Genomic DNA, 21575 nt, shown 5'->3' with positions numbered 1-21575 from the left:
GGTGAACCTTCGATGTACTCCCTCTATAGCAAGAACATCCTTCCTCAGATAAGAAGACCAAAACTGCACACAGTATTCCAGGTGTGGCCTCACCAAGGCCCTGTATAATTGCAGTAAGACATCCCTGCTGCTGTACTCGAATCCTCTCGCTATAAAGGCCAACAGAGATAGGGAGAGGTGAGACCATGGAGGGAATTGAAAACAAGGATGAAAATTTTAAAATCAAGATGTTGGGTCAGTGAGGACAGGGGGTGTTAGGGCAATGGGACGTGGTGCAAGTTAGGACACAGGCAGTAAAGCTTTGGATGGCCTCAAGCTTATGGAGGGTTGAATGTGGGAAACCATCCAGGAGTGCAGTGGAATAGTCACGTCTAGAGGTTATAAAGGCATGACTGAGGGTCTTAGCAGCAGGTGATCTGAGGCAGGGGTGATGTTGTGGAAGTGGAACTAGGCACTCTTAGTGATGGCACAATACTGGTCCTTATATTTTATTGTTGACTGTGGGACCATCCTGTGCACAAATTGTCTTCCACATTTCCTGCAAAAGTGACCACACTTCAGAAGTACTCTCTGACGCTGAACGTTCTGTACTCAGCAAAGGTTTCAGTTTTTTCCCCTTACGCCCCCACCTCAATGAATTTCGCCCTTGGCATGACGTTGAGCTCTTCTTCCGTCGCCTCCGCCTCTGGGCTCACTTCTTTGACCAGGAGTCCTTCCCCTGATCAGTAGACCCATTCATCCGCCTCCAGCCTTCCCCCTGGCCTCTTACCCGCTCTTGATCTTTTCATTGAAAACTGTTGGCGAGACATTGGTCATCTCAATTTCTCTGCCCCCCTCACTCACTCTAACCTGTCCCCCTCTGAACTTGAGGCACTCCGTTCTCTCAGGTCTAACCCCGACATGGTCATCAAACCTGCAGACAAGGGTGGTGCTGTTGTTGTATGGCGTACTGACCTCTACCTTGCAGAGGCTCAGCGCCAACTCTCAGACACTTCTTCCTACCTCCCTCTGGACTATGACCCCACCACCGAACATCAAGCTACTGTCCACAGGACTGTCACTGACCTCATCTTCCCTCTACAGCTTCCAACCTCATAGTCCCACAACCCCGGACAGCCCGCTTCCACCTCCTTCCCAAAATCCACAAACAGGACTGCCCTCACACCCATTGTGTCAGCCTGCTCCTGCCCCACTGAACTTATTTCTTCCTATCTTGACTCTATCTTTTCTCCACTGGTCCAGTCTCCTCCCACCTACACCTGTGATTCTTCTGACGCCCTACGTTATTTTGACAATTTGCAGTTTCTTGGCCCCAACCGCCTCCTCTTCACTATGGGCATCCAATCTCTCTACACCTCCATCCCCCACCAGGACGGTTTGAGCGCTCTCCGCTTCTTCCTTGACCAGAGGCCCAACCAGTCCCCATCCACCACCACCCTCCTCCGCCTGGCTGAACTTGTTCTCACATTGATCAACTTCTCCTTCAACTCCACTCACTTCCTTCAAGTAAAAGGTGTTGCTATGGCTACCTGCATGGGTCCTAGTTATGCCTGTCTTTTTGTGGGATATGTCGAACATTCCTTGTTCCAGTCCTACTCAGGCCCCCTCCCCCAAATCTTTTTCCGGTACATTGATGACTGTATCGGTGCCGTTTCCTGTTCCCGCCCCGAACTGGAAAACCTTATCAACTTTGCTTCTAATTTCCACCCTTCTCTCACCTTTACATGGTCCATCTCCGACATTTCCCTTCCCTTCCTCGACTTCTCTATCTCCATCTCTGGGGATAGACTATCTATTAATATCCATTATAAGCCCACCGACTCCCACAGCTACCTCGACTACACTTACTCACACCCTGCCTCCTGTAAGGACTCCATTCCATTCTCCCAGTTTCTCCATCTCTGGCGCATCTGCTCTGATGATGCTACCTTCCATGACAGCGCTTCTGATATGTCTTCCTTTTTCCTCAACCGAGGATTCCCCCCCACTGTGGTTGACAGGGCCCTCAACCGTGTCCGGCCCATTTCCCGCGTCTCTACCCTCACCCCTTCCCCTCCCTCCCAGAACCGCGACAGGGTTCCCCATCTCCTCACTTTCCACCCCATCAGCCTCCATATCCAAAGGATCATCCTCCGCCATTTTCGCCACCTCCAGCGTGATACCACTACCAAACACATCTTCCCCTCCCTTCCCCTGTCAGCATGCCGAAGGGATCGTTCCCTCTGTGATACCCTGGTCCAGTCCTCCATTATTCCCACAACCTCGTCCCCTTCCCATGGCACCTTCCCCTGCAATCGCAGGAGGTGTAATACCTGCCCATTTACCTCCTCTCTCCTCACTATCCCAGGCCCCAAACACTCCCTTCAGGTGAAGCAGCGATTTACTTGTACTTTCAATGTAGTATACTGTATTCGCTGCTCACAATGTGGTCTCCTCTACATTGGGGAGACTAAACGCAGACTGGGTGACCGCTTTGCGCAACACCTCCGCTCAGTCCGCAAGCAGGACCCTGAGCTTTCGGTCGCTTGCCATTTCAACACTCCCCCCTGCTCTCATGCTCACATCTTTGTCCTGGGATTGTTGCAGTGTTCCAGTAAACATCAGCGCAAGCTCGAGGAACAGCATCTCATTTACCGATTAGGCACACTACAGACTGCCGGACTGAACATTGAGTTCAATAATTTCAGAACATGACGGGCCCCCGATTTTACTTTTATTTTTAGTTATTTTTTTCTTTTTCCTTTTTTTAAATATATTTTTTGTGTTTATTTTATTTCATCTTCGTTTGTTCAGTTTGCTTACCCACTGTTTTTGTTCATGTTTGTACTTGCGGCTATTCAATTCAGTCCGTTAACACCCTATCTGTACTAATGCTTTGTCTTTCAACACACCATTAACATATTGTTTGCCTTTGCTCCACGACCACCTGGTCAGCTATTCTGAACCTTGTCCTATCTGCAGCTTCTCCTTTGTTATTTGTTGCCCCACCCCAGTTTTACTTGCTTATAACCTTTTACATTTCTAATATTTGCCAGTTCTGAAGAAGGGTCAGAGGGGAGCGTGCTTAAAACTCTCCATTTTATGACATTTTCTCCAGACTATTTTGAAGTGACACGCAAACTATTTCTAAAACATTATTGGACTGCAAACTTGGCTTCTTGTGGAGGCTGGGCCTTTATTTTGTATAACCTGAAACGTTAACGCTGCTTCTCTCTCCACAGATGCTGCCAGACCTGCTGAGTATTTCCAGCATTTCTTGTTTTTAATTCAGAAGTACTTGATTGACAATAAATCACTTTGGGATATCCTGAGTTCCTGAAAGGCACTATATAAATTTAAATTTTCTTTGTTTCTTTTTGATATGCTTAATTTTCTCTCCCGTCTTTTATTTTGAAACCTCGGTGAAGTCTCTGGAATACCATCTAGTATCGAATGCTGCAGCACAGAAGGAGGCATTTTGGCCCATTGTGCCTTTTCCAGCTCTTTGAAAGAGCTATCCAAATAGTTCCATTCCCCTGCGCCTCTCCCAGAGTCCTGTAATTTTTTTTCTCCTTTAAGCATTTATCCGTGATTTCCCTTATCAGATAAGTTTTTTTTTCAAGTAACATGTGGCACAAATAAAAGCAGAACATTTTGTGAAATTACTTATCTTGAGACAGAATAAAGAATAAGATGGAAGGACAGTTGGGAATGCTTTTTGTAGCTAATTTAGCAGTTCAGTTTAGAGACAAGGTACCCTTATTTGAGCAAAATATTTTGCTTTTATTTTAGTGTTTAATTCACTGCCACTTCTCTTCCAGGAATGCCTACCTTGAAGAAGTTCTGCTCTTCTCTCCGACAGGATTTTCGTTTGTCTCTTTTACCTTGTTCACCTTCATTGCTTTCTATTTCCCTCCTGGTGTTTGATAAGGTATCTACCAAAACTCGTTTTCACAGCCACATCTCCTTCCTCAGTGACTGTCTCCGGCTCCGACTTATTCCACGTGGATTTCAACTGCAGTTTCACCCATCATGCTTTGAAACCACCCAGGATCACAGGTATCTCCGAGAAATACAACTTTCCTCGGACTGCTACTCTCGCCGCATCCTGAGATCCACACTCAGTGCTATGCGCCGCCACATGCACACACTGGACCTCTCTCTCCAGCAGCACCGTCTCGCCTTATCTCAAAGCTGTTCTACTCCACAGTTTCATCTCATCTTACGTCTCATCCGACGCATTAACAAAAAACTTTTTTTCTTCCTTTCAGGCGTTAAGGAACGCAAGCTCCAGCAGCTGATGGGGACTAATGCCCCTCCAGATCCTCCTTCCGCTTCACTTCCCTCTGACCCCACCCCTTCTGATCTGACCCCTTGCCGTGTATTCACTATACCCTCTGACCTCCCCCTCTCTGATGCTGAGCGTTCTGTACTCAGCAAAGGTCTCAGTTTTATCCCCTTACGCCCCCATCTCAATATTTTGCTTTTACCCTTATTTGAGCATTTGTTTGTGGTTATCAGCACTTAAAGGATGAAATTCTGTCTTTGTAGAGCCCCCTTGGCCCAGCTTTGAAACTGCCCTCTTTAAGGGGCCCTACCTCCCCAACAACTGCCATCCCTTTTTAAAGGAGGGTCCCTCCTCTGCCTTACCTTTGAATATTTCCTCTTTAACAGGGATCTTCTGAACTTTCCAAACTTCTTTTTTAAGAAGCCCCCTTCCTCCTTCCCCACAGCCACCACCTCGCTTTTTGAAGTTCTCTCTTTCACACTGTTGTCACCATGTAAAGTTAGCTAACTGCAAGTAACAGCAGAGAGAATCCTATTGTCAAAAGAAATATGTGCAGTTTCTGCACCAGCAGTACTCAAAAGTCAGCTGTTCACAGATGATGAAATCAGGATATGTAACAAACAGGTGGATAAGCTTGTTCTGTCGATTAGTGGCGGCAAGACCAGAAGCCATTGCCCGCTATTGTGTATTCTCTGTCCTCTGCTTATGGAGAATCAGCATTTTCCCCAGTAATAGAGCTTGAAAATTCAGTTGTGTGCAGTTTAGGGCCTCTTATTATGTTCGACTTCATTAGCTTCCATGTCTGATTCCCTTGTATAAACACTATATAATGCGAAGGGATGCTTCAGAACCTTTTGTTAATGGATGCAGCGTCGTTGCATTTGATATCTCGTGCACCAGGGTATAACGCAGTTTAATTGAAATAACAGTGCAAGTTTCTCTTGTTGAGAGCTTCATACTAAGAAATGTGTGCATGCTTCTGTTAAATTAGCTGTAAAAGGGATGATCTTAGAGACTTTTATTCCTTTGCTAAACATCTCAATCTCAAATCCTTTTTTATGTTGTCTGCAGATTAGAATTGGGGTGTCGAGCCTTTTTGTGTTCTTGGGCCATTTAATTGCCTCCATGAGCCCTGTAGATCACATAGACTATTAAATGTTGAAAACTAACCACCACTTCTAAGTTTTAAAAACTAATTTTGTGTAATTAATTTCATAGAGCATTCCAAGTGAAATGAATTTAGTTTTTTCCACCAGTGAGGCTAAGAATGGGCCTTTTCCAAATATCAAGCCCATAAACTTCAACCAGGTAAACCCAGTATAGTGAGAAATATGGGCAGAAATAGAAACTTTCACCAGGGCTTTGTGGGACAGATAGCCAGGGCTTGTGAGCCATAGGCTGTAGTTTGGACACTCCACGATTAACAATGGTCAAAACAACACCAAGCCGAGGATGGCAAGGAGACCGAATGTGGAATAGTAAAATTGAAGTCATCAGCTGCGATAGAATTGGCTGAAGAATGACATTTGTCTCCATTAACTTAGTCACAAATCTGACTGTCTTCCAGTTGCAAATTTAATGTTCACTTGGACAGGCAAGGAGGACCTCAGTGTTACATCCAACTGAAGGACCTACAAAACTTCAGCAGTTGCTCAGAACTGCATTGGATCACCTGATTGGGTCCTCAAAATGGTGATTTTCCCTCCTGTTTTCCCCTCACATTACATTTTGCTATTAATTCCCCCTTTTTCACAACCACTTAACAATGTCTCCCATATAGCCAGGGACCATGATTTTTTTATCCATTCAATTTAGGATTAGGAATCAATTTGCATTTATACAGCACCTTTTAATCTGGTAAAACATCCCAAGGCAGTTTACAGGAGCATTAGCGAACGGAATTTGACACCAAGCATCTTATCCTCTCTGCTTCTCTTTCCATCTTTAAGAGATGGAATTCCAGAGCTTAGAACCGCAGGACCATAGAAAAGTTATGGCACAGAAGGAGGCCAGTCAGCCCAACATGTCTGTGCTGGCTGATAAAACTACCCGCCCAATCGAATCCCTCCTTCCAACACCTGGTCCGTAGCCTTGCAGGTTACAGCTGTTCAGGTGCAGGTCCAGGCACTTTCAAATGAGTTGAGGGTTTCTGCCTGCACCACCGATGCGGGCAGTAAATCCCAGACACTCACCACCCTCTGGATGAAAAGGTTTATCCTCGTGAACCCTCTAATCCTTCGACCAGTTACCTTAAATCTGTGGCCCCTGGTAATTGACCTCTCCGCTGGGGAAAACGGGTCCTTCCTGTCAACTCTATCTTGGCCCCTTATAATTTTGTAGATCTCAGCCTCCTCTGTTCTAAGGAAAACAACCCTAGCCTATCCAATCTTTCCTCATAGCTGCAATTTTCAAGCCCTAGCAATAGTATTGTAAACAAAAACAAGAAATGCTGGAATCACTCAGCAGGTCTGGCAGCATCTGTGGAAAGAGAAGCAGAGTTTACGTTTCGGGTCAGTGACCCTTCTTCGGAACTGACAAATATTAGAAAAGTCACAGATTATAAGCAAGTGAGGTGGGGGTGGGGCAAGAGATAACAAAGGAGAAGGTGCAGATTGGACCAGGCCACATAGCTGACCAAAAGGTCACGGAGAAAAGGCAAACAATATGTTAATGGTGTGTTGAAAGACAAAGCATTAGTACAGATTAGGTGTAAATACACTGAATATTGAACAGCAGCAAGTGCAAACCTGAAAAAAAACCTGAAAAAAACAGTGGGTAAGCAAACTGAACAAACTAAGATGAAATGAAATAAATGCAAAAAAAGATTGTAAAAAATGTAAAAAAGAATGTAAAAAAAAAAGGAAGAAAAAATAACTAAAAATGAAAGTAAAATGGGGGGCTGTCATGCTCTGAAATTATTGAACTCAATGTTCAGTCCGGCAGGCTGTAGTGTGCCTAATCGGTAGATGAGATGCTGTTCCTCGAGCTTGCGTTGATGTTCACTGGAACACTGCAGCAATCCCAGGACAGATGTGAGCATGAGAGCAGGGGGGAGTGTTGAAATGGCAAGCAACCGGAAGCTCAGGGTCCTGCTTGCGGACTGAGCGGAGATGTTCTGCAAAGCGGTCACCCAGTCTGCGCTTGGTCTCCCCAATGTAGAGGAGACCACACTGTGAGCAGCGAATACAGTATACTACATTGAAAGAAGTACAAGTAAATCGCTGCTTCACCTGAAAGGAGTGTTTGGGGCCTGGGATAGTGAGGAGAGAGGAGGTAAATGGGCAGGTATTACACCTCCTGCGATTGCAGGGGAAGGTGCCCTGGGACGGGGACGAGGTGGTGGGGGTAATGGAGGAGTGGACCAGGGTGGCGCGGAGGGAACGATCCCTTCAGAATGCTGACAGGGGAGTCAGTTACTAGGGGACATAGGTTTAAGGTGAGAGGGGCAAAGTTTAGAAGGGATGTGCGAGGCAAGTTCTTTACACAGAGGGTGGTGAGTGCCTGGAACTTGTTGCCAGGGGAGGTGGTGGAAGCAGGTACCATAGAGACGTTTAAGAGGCATCTTGACAAATACATGAATAGGATGGAAATAGAGGGATACGGACCCCGGAAGTGCAGAAGGTTTTAGTTTAGCAGGCATCAAGATCGGCGCAGGCTTGGAGGGCCGAATGGCCTGTTCCTGTGCTGTACTGTTCTTTGTTCTTTGATGTCATCCCTCCTATCTGCAGTAATTGACTCCTTGATCAATAATGCAATGCCACCTCCTCCTTTACACTTTACCCTGTCACGCCTGAAGATTCTATACCCTGGAATATTGAGCTGCCAGTCCTGCCCTTCTCTCAACCATGTCTCTGTGATAGCAATAATGTCATATTGCCATGTTTTAATCAACGCCCTCAATTCATCTGCCTTACTAGCTAAGTGCTGTCGGCCGCAATCCTCAGGCTTTATTTAACGGCTCCCTGCTCTGTGTTCCTCATGCAGATCGGCTCTTGTCTGCTGCTCTCCCGGAAGGTAAGCGCTGTGGGCCGTGATCCTGTAATGTCTTCTAGCCTTACAATCCTCCAAGATACCTGCACTGCTCCAATTCTGGCCTCGTGAGCATCCTTGATTTCCGTCATTCCACATTGGCAGCCATGCCTTCAATTACCAAGATTCTTTCTTTTCTTTTTTCTTTTGGGCCTCCTTATCTCGAGAGACAATGGATACGCGCCTGGAGGTGGTCAGTGGTTTGTGAAGCAGCGCCTGGAGTGGCTATAAAGGCCAATTCTGGAGTGACAGGCTCTTCCACAGGTGCTGCAGAGAAATTTGTTTGTTGGGGCTGTTGCACAGTTGGCTCTCCCCTTGCGCCTCTGTCTTTTTTCCTGCCAACTACTAAGTCTCTTCGACTCGCCACAACTTAGCCCTGTCTTTATGGCTGCCCGCCAGCTCTGGCGAATGCTGGCAACTGACTCCCACGACTTGTGATCAATGTCACACGATTTCATGTCGCGTTTGCAGACGTCTTTATAACGGAGACATGGACGGCCGGTGGGTCTGATACCAGTGGCGAGCTCGCTGTACAATGTGTCTTTGGGGATCCTGCCATCTTCCATGCGGCTCACATGGCCAAGCCATCTCAAGCGCCGCTGACTCAGTAGTGTGTATAAGCTGGGGGTGTTGGCCGCTTCAAGGACTTCTGTGTTGGAGATATAGTCCTGCCACCTGATGCCAAGTATTCTCCGAAGGCAGCGAAGATGGAATGAATTGAGACGTCGCTCTTGGCTGGCATACGTTGTCCAGGCCTCGCTGCCGTAGAGCAAGGTACTGAGGACACAGGCCTGATACACTCGGACTTTTGTGTTCCGTGTCAGTGCGCCATTTTCCCACACTCTCTTGGCCAGTCTGGACATAGCAGTGGAAGCCTTACCCATGCGCTTGTTGATTTCTGCATCTAGAGACAGGTTACTGGTGATAGTTGAGCCTAGGTAGGTGAACTCTTGAACCACTTCCAGAGCGTGGTCGCCAATATTGATGGATGGAGCATTTCTGACATCCTGCCCCATGATGTTCGTTTTCTTGAGGCTGATGGTTAGGCCAAATTCATTGCAGGCAGACGCAAACCTGTCGATGAGACTCTGCAGGCATTCTTCAGTGTGAGATGTTAAAGCAGCATCGTCAGCAAAGAGGAGTTCTCTGATGAGGACTTTCCGTACTTTGGACTTCGCTCTTAGACGGGCAAGGTTGAACAACCTGCCCCCTGATCTTGTGTGGAGGAAAATTCCTTCTTCAGAGGATTTGAACGCATGTGAAAGCAGCAGGGAGAAGAAAATCCCAAAAAGTGTGGGTGCGAGAACACAGCCCTGTTTCACACCACTCAGGATAGGAAAGGGCTCTGATGAGGAGCCACCATGTTGAATTGTGCCTTTCATATTGTCATGGAATGAGGTGATGATACTTAGTAGCTTTGGTGGACATCCGATCTTTTCTAGTAGTCTGAAGAGACCACGTCTGCTGACGAGGTCAAAGGCTTTGGTGAGATCAATGAAAGCAATGTAGAGGGGCATCTGTTGTTCACGGCATTTCTCCTGTATCTGACGAAGGGAGAACAGCATGTCAATAGTCGATCTCTCTGCACGAAAGCCACACTGTGCCTCAGGGTAGACGCGCTCGGCCAGCTTCTGGAGCCTGTTCAGAGCGACTCGAGCAAAGACTTTCCCCACTATGCTGAGCAGGGCCTTCAATTACCAAGATTAGGGCCTTGGCAATTGAAGGGGTTGCTGCCAATGTGGAGTAACTAAACTCAAGGATGTTCAGGAGGCCAGAATTGGAGTAATACCGGTATCTCGGAGGATTGTAAGGCTAGACGACATTGCAGAGGTAGGGAGAGGCGAGGCCACATGGAGGGACTTGAAAATATGTATAGGAATTGTACATTCGGGGCATTGCTTAACCAGGAGCCACGGTAGGTAAGTGATCACAGGGTTAATAGGTGAAAGAGACTTGGTGAGTGTTAAGACACAGGCGGCAGAGTTTTGCATGACAAAGTTTACAGCGAGTAGCACTTAGGAGGCCGGTCAGTACATTGTGTTATGAGGGTTTCCATTATTTGTTAAAACTTGAGAATCTATATTTTTAAAACTGAAGAGGCTGAACTTCGTGGTTGTATTTCAAAGAAGTTGCCAGAAGGTTTGGACTGAATGTAAACACGTTACTGGAAAGCATCTGTTTGCAAAGAACCAAGCAGGGGTTTCTGTTTTGACCTGAACAGCTATTTGCTTATTGACAAGTCAGCATTTATGGTTGTCATATGGTTGACCTGTTTCTGGAAAAAGTTGGTTTCATTTTGAACTGTTAACAAAGCTAGCTGATTTGGCTAAAAACAGGCAGTTAGAGTTTGATTATTGACCTGCTGGAAGAACAGAAGATCCAGCCATGCCGTCCTGCTCTTGAAAAACAAATTTTGCATCAAGTTGTACTGTTGCTTCCTCTATTTGAAGAATTCCTGAATATTTGGAAAATTCTTTCAAAGATGCAAGGTTTCTGTATCGACTATGTACAAACTGAAACCTTTTGTTGCTGCACACTAGATTTAAAACCTGTATGAAGCCTTCTATAGTTGCATTTCTTGGAAACCTCCCCAGACTGTTCAACAACCTCGCCTGGAAAGAAATGTTCTAGGAAGATTCCTAGGTGGCAACAACCTTTTCGCCTTTGGGACGCCTCACCAAAACAAAGGACTTCCTTCCATACCTTCTTTTAAGCCTATGTTTTTTTCATTCCTTCTATTTCTTTGTAACAGCTGTGAACAAAAATCCCTTTTTTACCCGGTTAACTGATTTTGTATTTGAGTGTGTGTGAGGGCTTGGATATAATAAGGGGTTTTAATAATTCCATTAGTGCGTATGTTTTATTTCATTTTTGGTTAATACTGTTATAACAGTTCAGTCCCATTACTGCACAGGTCACAGCAGATTATGAAAGTTTTCCACCTACCTTAAATTAACCAAATTAATCACTTTATTAACCCCCCAGAATAGAACATACCAAACCAGGTATCTTTAAACAATAACAAATTAACTATTTATTAATAAACTAAATCTTAAACAATATTGAGATAAATCTTTGTCTGAAAATACTTTATAATTTCTTATTCCTTCAAATACTCATGCACAAACACATTCATTCAAAAACCAACGGTTAACTTGTTCCAAAAATGATGTTTTAAATTAGAGCTGTTTCATAGGAATAATAAAACAACTGGGTTGTAAATCCTGGTTGGTTACTTTTGCGGATCAATGAGCTGTCCCAGAGTCGAATAGTCAGATGTCACAAGAAGTCTCCAGGCAAGTTGATGAACAGTCTGTAATGGGTAGGTGTTCAAGGCACTTTGGCTGCAGTAGGAGTCACACAGATCTTTCAACAAGGAGTATAACAGGACTATTTAGATTTTGAATTAGCCGTCTATGAGTAGAAACTTTACTGAGTTTCCAGAACTCCCAGAAATACAAAAGACAATGGAAAGTCACTCCTGTGGCAGAGACTTACTAAAGACAGGAATAAAAAGGAATTTTCTACCTCCAACAATGCAAAGATTCCTTTCCAGGGGTCTTTTCCTCTTTCGATGAAACACAGCCTGAAGGCCAATGTAGATTTTTTGCTGAGAGAGATAAATCCTTCCTTCAAGGAGAGCACACTTTGCTGGACTGCCAGTTCAAACCAGTTCTAGTCAGTCTTTGCACACAGCCAAACTAATACAATACGGCATGTGACCGCATCCCTCTTGCTGCTGCCTAGGAAACAGGCTTGCAGCTTGCACACACTGTTCCCAGAAAAAATAAAAACTTCTCTTAGTCTTAAAGGCATATAGACTCCCTTAATTTTTTATAACAGAGAAAAAAACAACTTCCATGACAGTTAAGACTTGGTTTGTAGTAAACGGATAATTTTGTTGTTTATTAAAGAAACCTGGTTGGTGTGCTTTATTCTGGGGGAAAAATAGAGTATCTTGATTGACTGTTTTTGTAAGTGGGAAATTTTAAATATCTGTTCTGACCTGTGGTGAAGTGGGACTGAAATAACAGTGCACTTCTCCTACCTCGGTCGTTACAGTTGGAATAGTCACGTCTCGAGGTAATAAAGGTATAGATAAGGGTTTCAGTAGCCGCTGAGGCAGGGTTGGAGCTGGGCGTTGTTACGGAGGTGGAAATAGGCATATGGCATACATTAATGTTTGGAAGCACATCTCGGGTTTGAATATGACACCAAGGTTGCAAACAATCTGGTTTAACCTCAGACAGATACCAGGGAGAGGGACTGAATCGGTGTTTAGGGAGCAAAGGCAATGGCTTTGGTCTTCTCAGTATTTAGTTGGAGAAAATTTCTGCCCATCCAGTACTGGATGCCAGACAAGCAGTCTGACAATTTAGTGACAATGGAGGGGTCAAGAGAGATGTTGGTGAGGTACCGCTGGGCGTCGTCGATGTAAATGTGGAACCTGACACTGTTTCTGTTGTTGCCAAGGATGATCATGTAGATGAGAAAAAGGAGGATCTAAGGATAGATCCTTGGGGGACTCCAGGGGTAACAGTGTGAGAGTAGGAAGACCCAACTATCCTCCTCCATTGTCCAGCTGGATGGAACTGCGCTTGCTTCGCTCCATTGGAAGAGAAGCCATTGCAGCTGGTTTTCTGGCTATGATTCGATAGATAGAACAAATGAAGCACCCAGCTAGATGACAGAGGAGAATGATGAGGTCATTTGTGACAAAGTCTGCAGATAGATCAAGAAGGATGAGGAGGGATAGTTTATTACTGTCACAATCACAAAGAATATCATTTATGGATTCGTTAAGGGTTGTTTCAGTACCTTGGTGGAGCCAGGAACCCGATTTGCGGGATTCAAACATGGAATTGTCGGAAAGAGGGGCACAGATTTGGGAGGCGACAACTGGGAGGTTGGAGATGAAGTGGTAGTTTTCAGGGACAGAAGGTCAAGGGTGGCTTTTTTGAGGAGTCGGATAACGATGGCAGATATGAATGGGGGATGAGCAATTACTGAGGAGAGGGAGCAATTAACAATATCATCTAACTTGAGGCCCACGAAGAGAAGTTGGGTGGTCAATAGTTTATTCAGAACAGGATTGAGGGTGCAGGAAGTGGGCCTCATGGACAAGCTGAGCTCAGAGGGAGCAGGGCAGAAGATGAGATAGAATCTAGAGAAAGCTAGGGCAAATGGGGAACGTTAGGGGATGTTTGGCCCACTGGGTTAGAAGAGAGGGGAGTGGAATCTAGATTTTAAGAACCCAGCATGGCAAATTGTGAAATTAAATTCATTCAATCCGTTCATTTCAGTGCTGGCACCAAAAAAAGTGACAGTGCAAGCTGACTGACTCTTGTACAAACCCAACTGATTCAGTATCGTTCTCAGGGCAGGGAACCTCTGTCCCTACCTGGTCTGGCTTATGCGTGACTTCTGTCCATATTACATGCCTCTTTGCACTAAAAACTGCATGCTTAGTGTTGTCCACAACACAAGAACAAATAAAAAGAAAATTAAAATCTGAGGAGTGATGAGCCAAAATGCAATCTCTCAATAGGAGAGACATGCTGACATATACTCTGCACTGTTGAGTTGCTTGTTAACTTTTGGTCTTTAAACTTGCCAAGCACAGATTTCTTTCTTGAATGTATGCATTTAGGATATGCCCTCATTAAAACAAAACAAAATTAAAACAAAAGGCTTTCCTGATGCTTCTTTTTTTGGTTGGAAGCTTGAGAAAAGTTTCTCAATGTGACCAAAAACTTAATTATAGAGTCATAGAGAGATACAGGCCCTTCGGCCCACCGAGTCCGTGCCGACCATCAACCACCCATTTATACTAATCCTACATTAATCCCATTTTCCCTCTCACATACCCACCTTCCCTCAATTCTCTTACCACCTACCTACATTAGGTGCAATTTTCTTTTTTTTACAATGGCCAATTTACCTATCAACCCACAAGTCTTTGGCATGTGGGAGGAAGCCCACGTGGTCACAGGGAGAACTTGCAAACTCCGCACAGGCAGTACCCAGAACCGAACCCGGGTTGCTGCAGCTGTGAGGCTGCGGTGCTAACCACTGTTCCGCCCCTATAATTATATAGGTTTTGGAATTCCTAGCATTTTCTAGTAATCCCGAGTTTACAATGCACGTGATAACTAGAAAAGAGCAGCTGCCCCAAGCTAGGCGATGGTGCATGTTGTCTCCCACATGTGATCTGTGGAACATTAAATTTTCTAACCTCATATTTACAACATTATAAACCAAAGGTTTAATTTTACGAGTTTCTGGTAGCTTTACGGAATGTACTGAGCCTCTTAATCCTTGTAAGATTTTTTTTAAAACTCCAAACAAATGGTTCACCCTTATCAATTTAAAAAATGCTCCACATAAGTTTATCTTTCCTGTTGTTCAGCCAGATTGAGGGCTATAGAGATATTTTGGAGCACTGCTTGATTATATTTGAGTTTGGGAAAGAGTTTGGAGTTCCTTATGGTAGAGGATTAACCAGCACTACTGGAGAAAGGGAGAAATCCAACAGAATGATATTATGTAAAGCCTCTAGATGAAACAGTTTTGATGAGTTAAATGGTCTTTTGTCTTTCTGAACTTTGTTATGCACCTGATCTTTCTTGGGCGATGGACTGCTCTGGTAGGATATTGGTTTGTGCCCCTGTAAACTTGCTGTTTGTGGTTTTATCACTTCCCCTGCCCCACATGCCGATTTTTTTGATCTTTCATGGAGACATTTAACATACCCCCGTTCACTGGGAGGCACTGCACTGTGGAGATCTACTCCATGCCACTTAGCCACTGAATAGCTTCTCATACCATAAACCAATGAAAGTAAGTGAATAATTCCCCTCATGGCTGATTGAATAATTGCACTATATTGTGCAGCCCTAAATGATACATATCAAGATTCCAGAATGTAATCCTTGACTCCAAATGTTAACTTGATTGCAGTGACATTATAGTTGACCTCAGGGCTAGGGATGGGAAAATTGGTGAAGGGGTCCAATTGTGTGTTGTGTGTCTGCACTCACACACTCACATTCACACTTGCAACTTATTTTATGTGACCTGCAAGCTTTCCAGACACAGAATTGTGAAGGGACAGTTGATGAACTGCCTAGAAGCTGCTGTCCAGGACCATACCCAGCATTACTTAACTCCTTCCTTCACAAGGAAAAATTGAAGGAGGAGGAATATGAGGAGGCCTTTAAACTTCCTCCTTTTGATCAGATCTCTCCTACCTCCAGGAATTCCGTCTATGCTGCAGATTTCCTTGGAATTTTTCTCACTCTCTTTCAGGATTAACTTTTCTCAGTTCAAAAGGATCTTGCAAGTAATTGGTTTTCCTAGATAAAATTTTTACTTTATTTATTCGAAAGCATCATGGCTTTGACATCTCTTCCAGACATGAACACAGTTTCTGATTGATGTTAAAAATTACTCACTGCAGTGAATACCGTCAGTTGAAACTTTTTCTTAATCAGCTCACTTATGTGGTTTAAAGGGTATTCGTTTAATACTTGGACTTTGCTAAGCTTATTTGTAATTTTGGTCATCGGGGAAAGTGCTCTTGACCTACAGTTCTCTTTCATCTTGGACAAAAGTTCTGATGAAGAGAAAGGATGCAGCATTTCATGGAGAAACTTTATGCAGCACAATTGACAGCTTATCTTGATTGCTGAAAATTCCAATTACTACCTTGTGGGCATAGGAACCAGACTAAGCCGTTCAGCTCCTCAAGCCTATTCTGCCATTCTGTTGGATCATGGCAGATCTCTACCTTGACTCCATTTACCTGCCTTTTCTCCATGTCCTTTGGATATGTCCTACAAAAATCTATCAATCTCAGTCTTGAAAATTTTAATTGACCCAGAATGCACTGCCTTTTGGGGGAGAGAATTCAAGATTTCTGCTACCCTTTATGTGAAAAAGTGCTGCCTGAATTCACACCTGAATGGCCTAGCTCTATTTTTAAGATTGCTGAGAACATTTTTGGTTGAGCATTATTTGGTTCTAGGATTGCTATTGATGATCCTTTGTATTTTGTAAATTGTGAATAGGTATTACACTGAACTGTCTGTAACTTTTACAGAGACGTGAGTTGCGGATGTGGGATTTTTTAACTTTTTACACTCCGTGAAATTGGTCCTCTCTAATTGTGCATCAAAACAAGGAAGTAAATTCTCTTTAGCAGATAGAAAGAATGCAATGATCCAGGAACACTTTTAAAGCACCATTACGAATATGCACTTAAGTCTGTAAAAGCTCTGTTCGATATTCCGCAACACCGAACTGATTGATAGGGTAGCACCAGACTGCGTACATTCCAGTAAACAGATTACAGTAAGTACAAGCAATTGTTAGTTGGTGGGTAATGCATCTATGTAGATATTCAATAAAAATTACAACTTTCAGATCCTAAGGGACAACGTTCACTTAAGGGGAGCTGAGAAACTGTTGAAAGTACAAACAGGTACTTAAAAAAAAAAAGCACCTGAAATTGAACCATTCGGCTGTATGCAGATTGCTGTTTGTCCTTTATTCTGTTTTCATTGATCAGCAATGGGAACGCCTAATTCATAAAAGTTCAATATGTTATTTTCTGCTTGCATTGTAGATGCCAGTTTGCTCTTACTACCTCCGAGGGATCTGCAGCAATAACAACTGCCCTTACAGCCATGTGTATGTGTCTAGAAAGGCTGAAGTTTGCCAAGATTTCCTGAAGGGATACTGCCCACTGGGAGAAAAGGTACATTATAGCGAATAGGAGGTAAAGTTAATTGACAGTACTGTTACGTTACTAATAGCTTTGGTTTATTCCTTTTAAAGGGGACCTCTTTTCAAAATTTGCTGTTACTGTTCTGTGGTCCCTTTTGCTTGTGTAGTCAGGAGGGGTGAATTTAGTGTTCATCGGATTGATTATTTTAGGCACCTAGTCAACATCAAACACTCACATGTAGCATTATTAGATGCTCAGTAAAGCTCCCAGCTTTGTGCATCAGGCACAAGTTTAGAAGAACCTGAACTCTGCTGTGCAGAATGACATTTTTTTAAATTTGTTATCCTGTGGTGTCTCAGAGTAAGGTTGTTACTTGGGGGACACAAGTATGGTGTGGCCAGATGCCTGTCAGGAATTGGGTTGAAGCTCATTTTGCATAGAATTTTTCTAGCTTGCAAACTAAAAGAGACTTCCTATCAGTCTATACTGGACTCAAATTTAGGTATTAAAGGATGAAAGGATAGTGTGCTAACTCACTGCACTGTTCATTTCCCTCTGTTGCTTCAGCAGTCATTATAACCTTGACTCCTGTTGAAATGACAGGTTTCAATTGGTGATTTAATATCCTATGGAACGCGCTGGCTCCAGTTCCATCCTGCATGGAATACAGGTGGTGATGATACATAACCTTGATTTATAATGTTGGATTAAAGTTGTAGAGCTGCTGTTGAATCATCTTATCCAGATGATAGTGAAGGTCCACAAGATTGCAAATTCTGGATGGTCTTGTTGATGATCAGATGACTTTTTTCTTCTCCCATGTTTCTGTTGTTTTACTGTGTTTCTGTTAATATAGTTAGTATATATCAGGCTGAAATATTTATCCCACTCAGTTACCACTCTTTTCTCTCTTTCCCACCTCCCCAACCCCCTCCAGTCTATGATGCTACACAGCTTTAAACTTTCCCATTAAAAACGATTGTCGCGGGTGTGACAATTTTGAGGACAATACAGCTCAGTCCTATGTGATAAAACCACTTTTTTCTTAAGTGTGCTAACATCCCAGCTCTTGTGCTTGGTTGAATAAGTCACTAAGTAACTGTATAATACAGACTAGGAAGGTCTCAATATCCCTTTGCATCAATAACAGTATGTGCTATGTATTGAAATACTGGATAGCTGGAGTAAGATGGAGGAGATCTGTTGGTAATGCGATATTTCAACATACTAGGGATACAAGAAATTTTTGGATAAGAGAAAGCCCCTTAGCACCAATAAGTAATTCCTTTTTTTAAGATCTTAACCGACCTGCTCCCATTCAATACATATCCTTGAACCTATAGTTTATGTGTATTTCCTTAAATATCTATTTATCCTGCATGGTACCGTATGATTATAAACAGTTTATAGTATTTTTTTTAATTTAGAGATACAGCACTGAAACAGGCCCTTCGGCCCACCGAGTCTGTGCTGACCATCAACCACCCATTTATACTAATCCTACACTAAATTTCATATATTTCCCTACCACCTACCTATACTAGGGGCAATTTATAATGGCCAATTTACCTATCAACCTGCAAGTCTTTGGCATGTGGGAGGAAACCGGAGCACCCGGAGGAAACCCACGCAGACACGGAGAACTTGCAAACTCCAGACAGGCAGTACCCAGAATTGAACCCGGGTCGCTGGAGCTGTGAGGCTGCAGTGCTAACCACTGCGCCACTGTGCCGCCCACTGTGATTATGGAATCTATCTGAGTCAACTTGATTATTTTTCAGAGCTTTACATTGGTTTGCATGTCATTGTACATTTGTGAACAGAGGTATATAATATATATACATCCATACATTAATACATTGAAGCTGTCGCGATAGTGACATGTGATTAGTCAATGTTATATTGCTTGAGTAAACTGTGGTCTTTCCTATTTTTTGAGTTGCATTGGGTTGGGCCATTCTTTGCATTGCCTGGGAAGATCTATCTGTCTTCTGTCAAGTTACTGCAAAGATATTATTGGATCATTGGCAGTATGCTGAGATATCTGTGAAGAGGATATCAGAAAGGGGCCAGACTGTTATGTCTCTAACTTTAGGCAGAAGCTTGCATCATTTATTCTATTCAAGTATAAATACTTCACCCAAGTTTTTGTTTGGCCAGGGTTGGGGGGAGAAGAAAGATGTTGCAGCTTCACCGCAGCTGAGACCTTCTGTTTGTTGGCAGGGAAGGATTCCAGCCTGTACGCTGCATTGGATCCTCAGTGTTCACCATAGGCATGGGTTTGGATCAAAGAGGATTGTAAGGCCAGTTGTGATTTGCAACTCGCCTTCCAATCATCATCCAAAACTTGGAAGAGTTCAAGTAAAGTAAAGCTTGTTTAGTGTATTTACAATTTTGAAACTGACCTTTGCACATTTTGCCTGTTGTGGTTGTTAGAGTTTGTTGCTTCCATCTGTTTCCTCCTCTGTTGTCCATTGGTCAAAGTCTTGCTCACAGCCTCCTAAATCTCTATTCATTAAATACTCAGTCTGTTAGTTTATCTGTTAGTTTTTTGCGATCTCTGTTCTAGATTTCATACATCTTTCATCTTATGGCCCAAAGATTTCTGACAAAATATCTGAGTTTAATGCACAAACTGTTATTAGTGTGCAAATTGTCAAGCAGTTTAAGGCAATTGTTATGAGTGCTTCCTTTTTTTGTTAAAAGGAGTCCATGGATTTTTTTTTTTGCAGGGGTCATTAAGAGGACTGGATTGTAAACAGTTACTGGAAGGCACCTGTCTTCAAATAATTACCCAGCAGAGCTTGTTTTTGACTTGGGGAAGGATGTTTACAAAGAAGTGACAGGTCAAGATTTATGGGGTCAGGAGGCTTGACTGTTGTGACATTGTTTTTGGTTTTGCTTTGGACAGAGAGTTGGGAAATGGACAATGGTTTTGAAAAGACAGTTGAAAAAAAATTTGCCAAAGGAGCAACACCCAGCTCGGTCTGTTCCAGCTCTTTGAAAAAAGCTTGCTAGTTTTCCATCTCTTGAGAAGCTGAGAAGTAAGTGTAATAAACTGCCTGAAATTCCTATTCCTGCATTTTCCCTGGAAAGCCTGCTCAAACTGGTCGTCAACATTGTCTGTCAAGAACTGTTCTGGGATGATCTCAGCGACAGCCACCTAAACATATTTGGGAAACCAAACCAGAAAAGGACTTCTGACATCCTTTCATATCTTTTTTTTTTCTAGAATTAGCAAGTATTTTGGCCAACGTATTCCTTTTTTTGTTTTTTTTTGTACTAGAGCTCTAAAGAGTAAATGTTTTTTTCAGTTAACCGGTGTGTGTGCGCGCGCGCGTCTGTTTTTTTAATTCATTCATGGGGTGTGGGCGTCGCTAGCCAGGCCAGCATTTATTGCCCATCCCTAATTGACCTTGAGAAGGTGGTGGTGAGCTGCCTTCTTGAACCGCTGTAGTCCATGGGAGGTAGGTACACCCACAGTGCTGTTAGGAAGGGAGTTCCAGGATTTTGACCCAGCGACAGTGAAGGAACGGCAATATAGTTCCAAGTCAGGATGGTGTGTGACTTGGAGGGGAACTTGCAGGTACTGGTGTTCCCATGCATTTGCTGTCCTTGTCCTTCTAGTTGGTAGAGGTCACGGGTTTGGAAGGTGCTGTCTAAGGAGCCTTGGTGCGTTGCTGCAGTGCATCTTGTAGATGGTACACACTGCTGCCACCGTGTGTCGGTGGTGGAGGGAGTGAATGTTTGTGGATGGGGTGCCAATCAAGTGGGCTGCTTTCTCCTGAACGGCGTCAGGCTTCTTGAGTGTTGTTGGAGCTGCACCCATCCAGGCAAGTGGAGAGTATTCCATCACACTCCTGACTTGTGCCTTGTAGGTGGCGGACAGGCTTTGGGGAGCCAGGAGGTGAGTTACTCGCCACAGGATTCCTAGCCTCTGACCTGCTCTTGTAGCCACAGTATTTATATGGCTATGTGTGAGGGGCTAAGGTATAAAGGGAACTTTTATATTTTGATCTGTGTGTTTATCCTTTGCTTCATTATTGGTTAAGACTTGTTTATAATAAACCGATAATTTTGTAATTTATTGAAGAAACCTACTTGGTTTGTTTTATTCTGGGATAAAAATAGAGTCTATGATTGACCGTATCGGTAAGTGAGAAAAAATTTAAATATATGTTGTGACCTGTGGAGAAGTGGAACTAGAATAAACAGTGCACTCCTCCCACCTTAGTCGTAACAAAATGAAGAGATACCTGTGAGAGGCACATAGCCCCAAATTGATGGACAATTTACTGTTAGCTTTGTGAAAATGACCGATCACCATCAACCGCCTTGTAAGAAATTGCTGAATTTTTTGCACGTTAATTACAATTAAAACTGCTGCAGAAAGTTGGGCCTGCTACTTAACATCATAAGGATCCTTTCAATTATGAGATTTATGTTCCTGCGATGCCACTCAATCTCCGCAACCCAGAAAGTGAACAGTTGAAACTGTGCTGTCTCATTCCTGCAGTTAGGAAGTTACTTAGAGGTTTTTAAAATTAAAAT

General features: G+C 43.5%; 1 protein-coding gene across 4 annotated transcripts in view; it reads left to right on the top strand.

Moving 5' to 3' along the window:
* The window catches only part of zc3h3 (zinc finger CCCH-type containing 3), a 343469-nt gene that overhangs the window by 244974 nt on the left and 76920 nt on the right, over positions 1 to 21575 (top strand). For 3 of the 4 annotated variants that reach the window (XR_010975023.1, XM_068031412.1, XM_068031411.1), the window contains exon 9: positions 16923 to 17054. The exons of the other annotated variant lie outside the window; for it this stretch is intronic. Coding sequence is in view for 2 of the 3 variants with exons in the window: in XM_068031412.1 (XP_067887513.1) it covers positions 16923 to 17054 (132 nt within the window). In the remaining variant the exon portion in view is untranslated. The remainder of the gene's footprint in view (positions 1 to 16922; positions 17055 to 21575) is intronic. 4 annotated transcript variants of the gene reach the window in all.

Source organism: Heterodontus francisci, chromosome 5 (genome assembly GCF_036365525.1).
Source record: "Heterodontus francisci isolate sHetFra1 chromosome 5, sHetFra1.hap1, whole genome shotgun sequence".
Lineage (NCBI taxonomy): Eukaryota > Metazoa > Chordata > Chondrichthyes > Heterodontiformes > Heterodontidae > Heterodontus > Heterodontus francisci.
The sequence above is the reverse complement of the archived record's forward strand: the minus strand, read 5'-3'. Positions and strand labels throughout refer to the sequence as shown.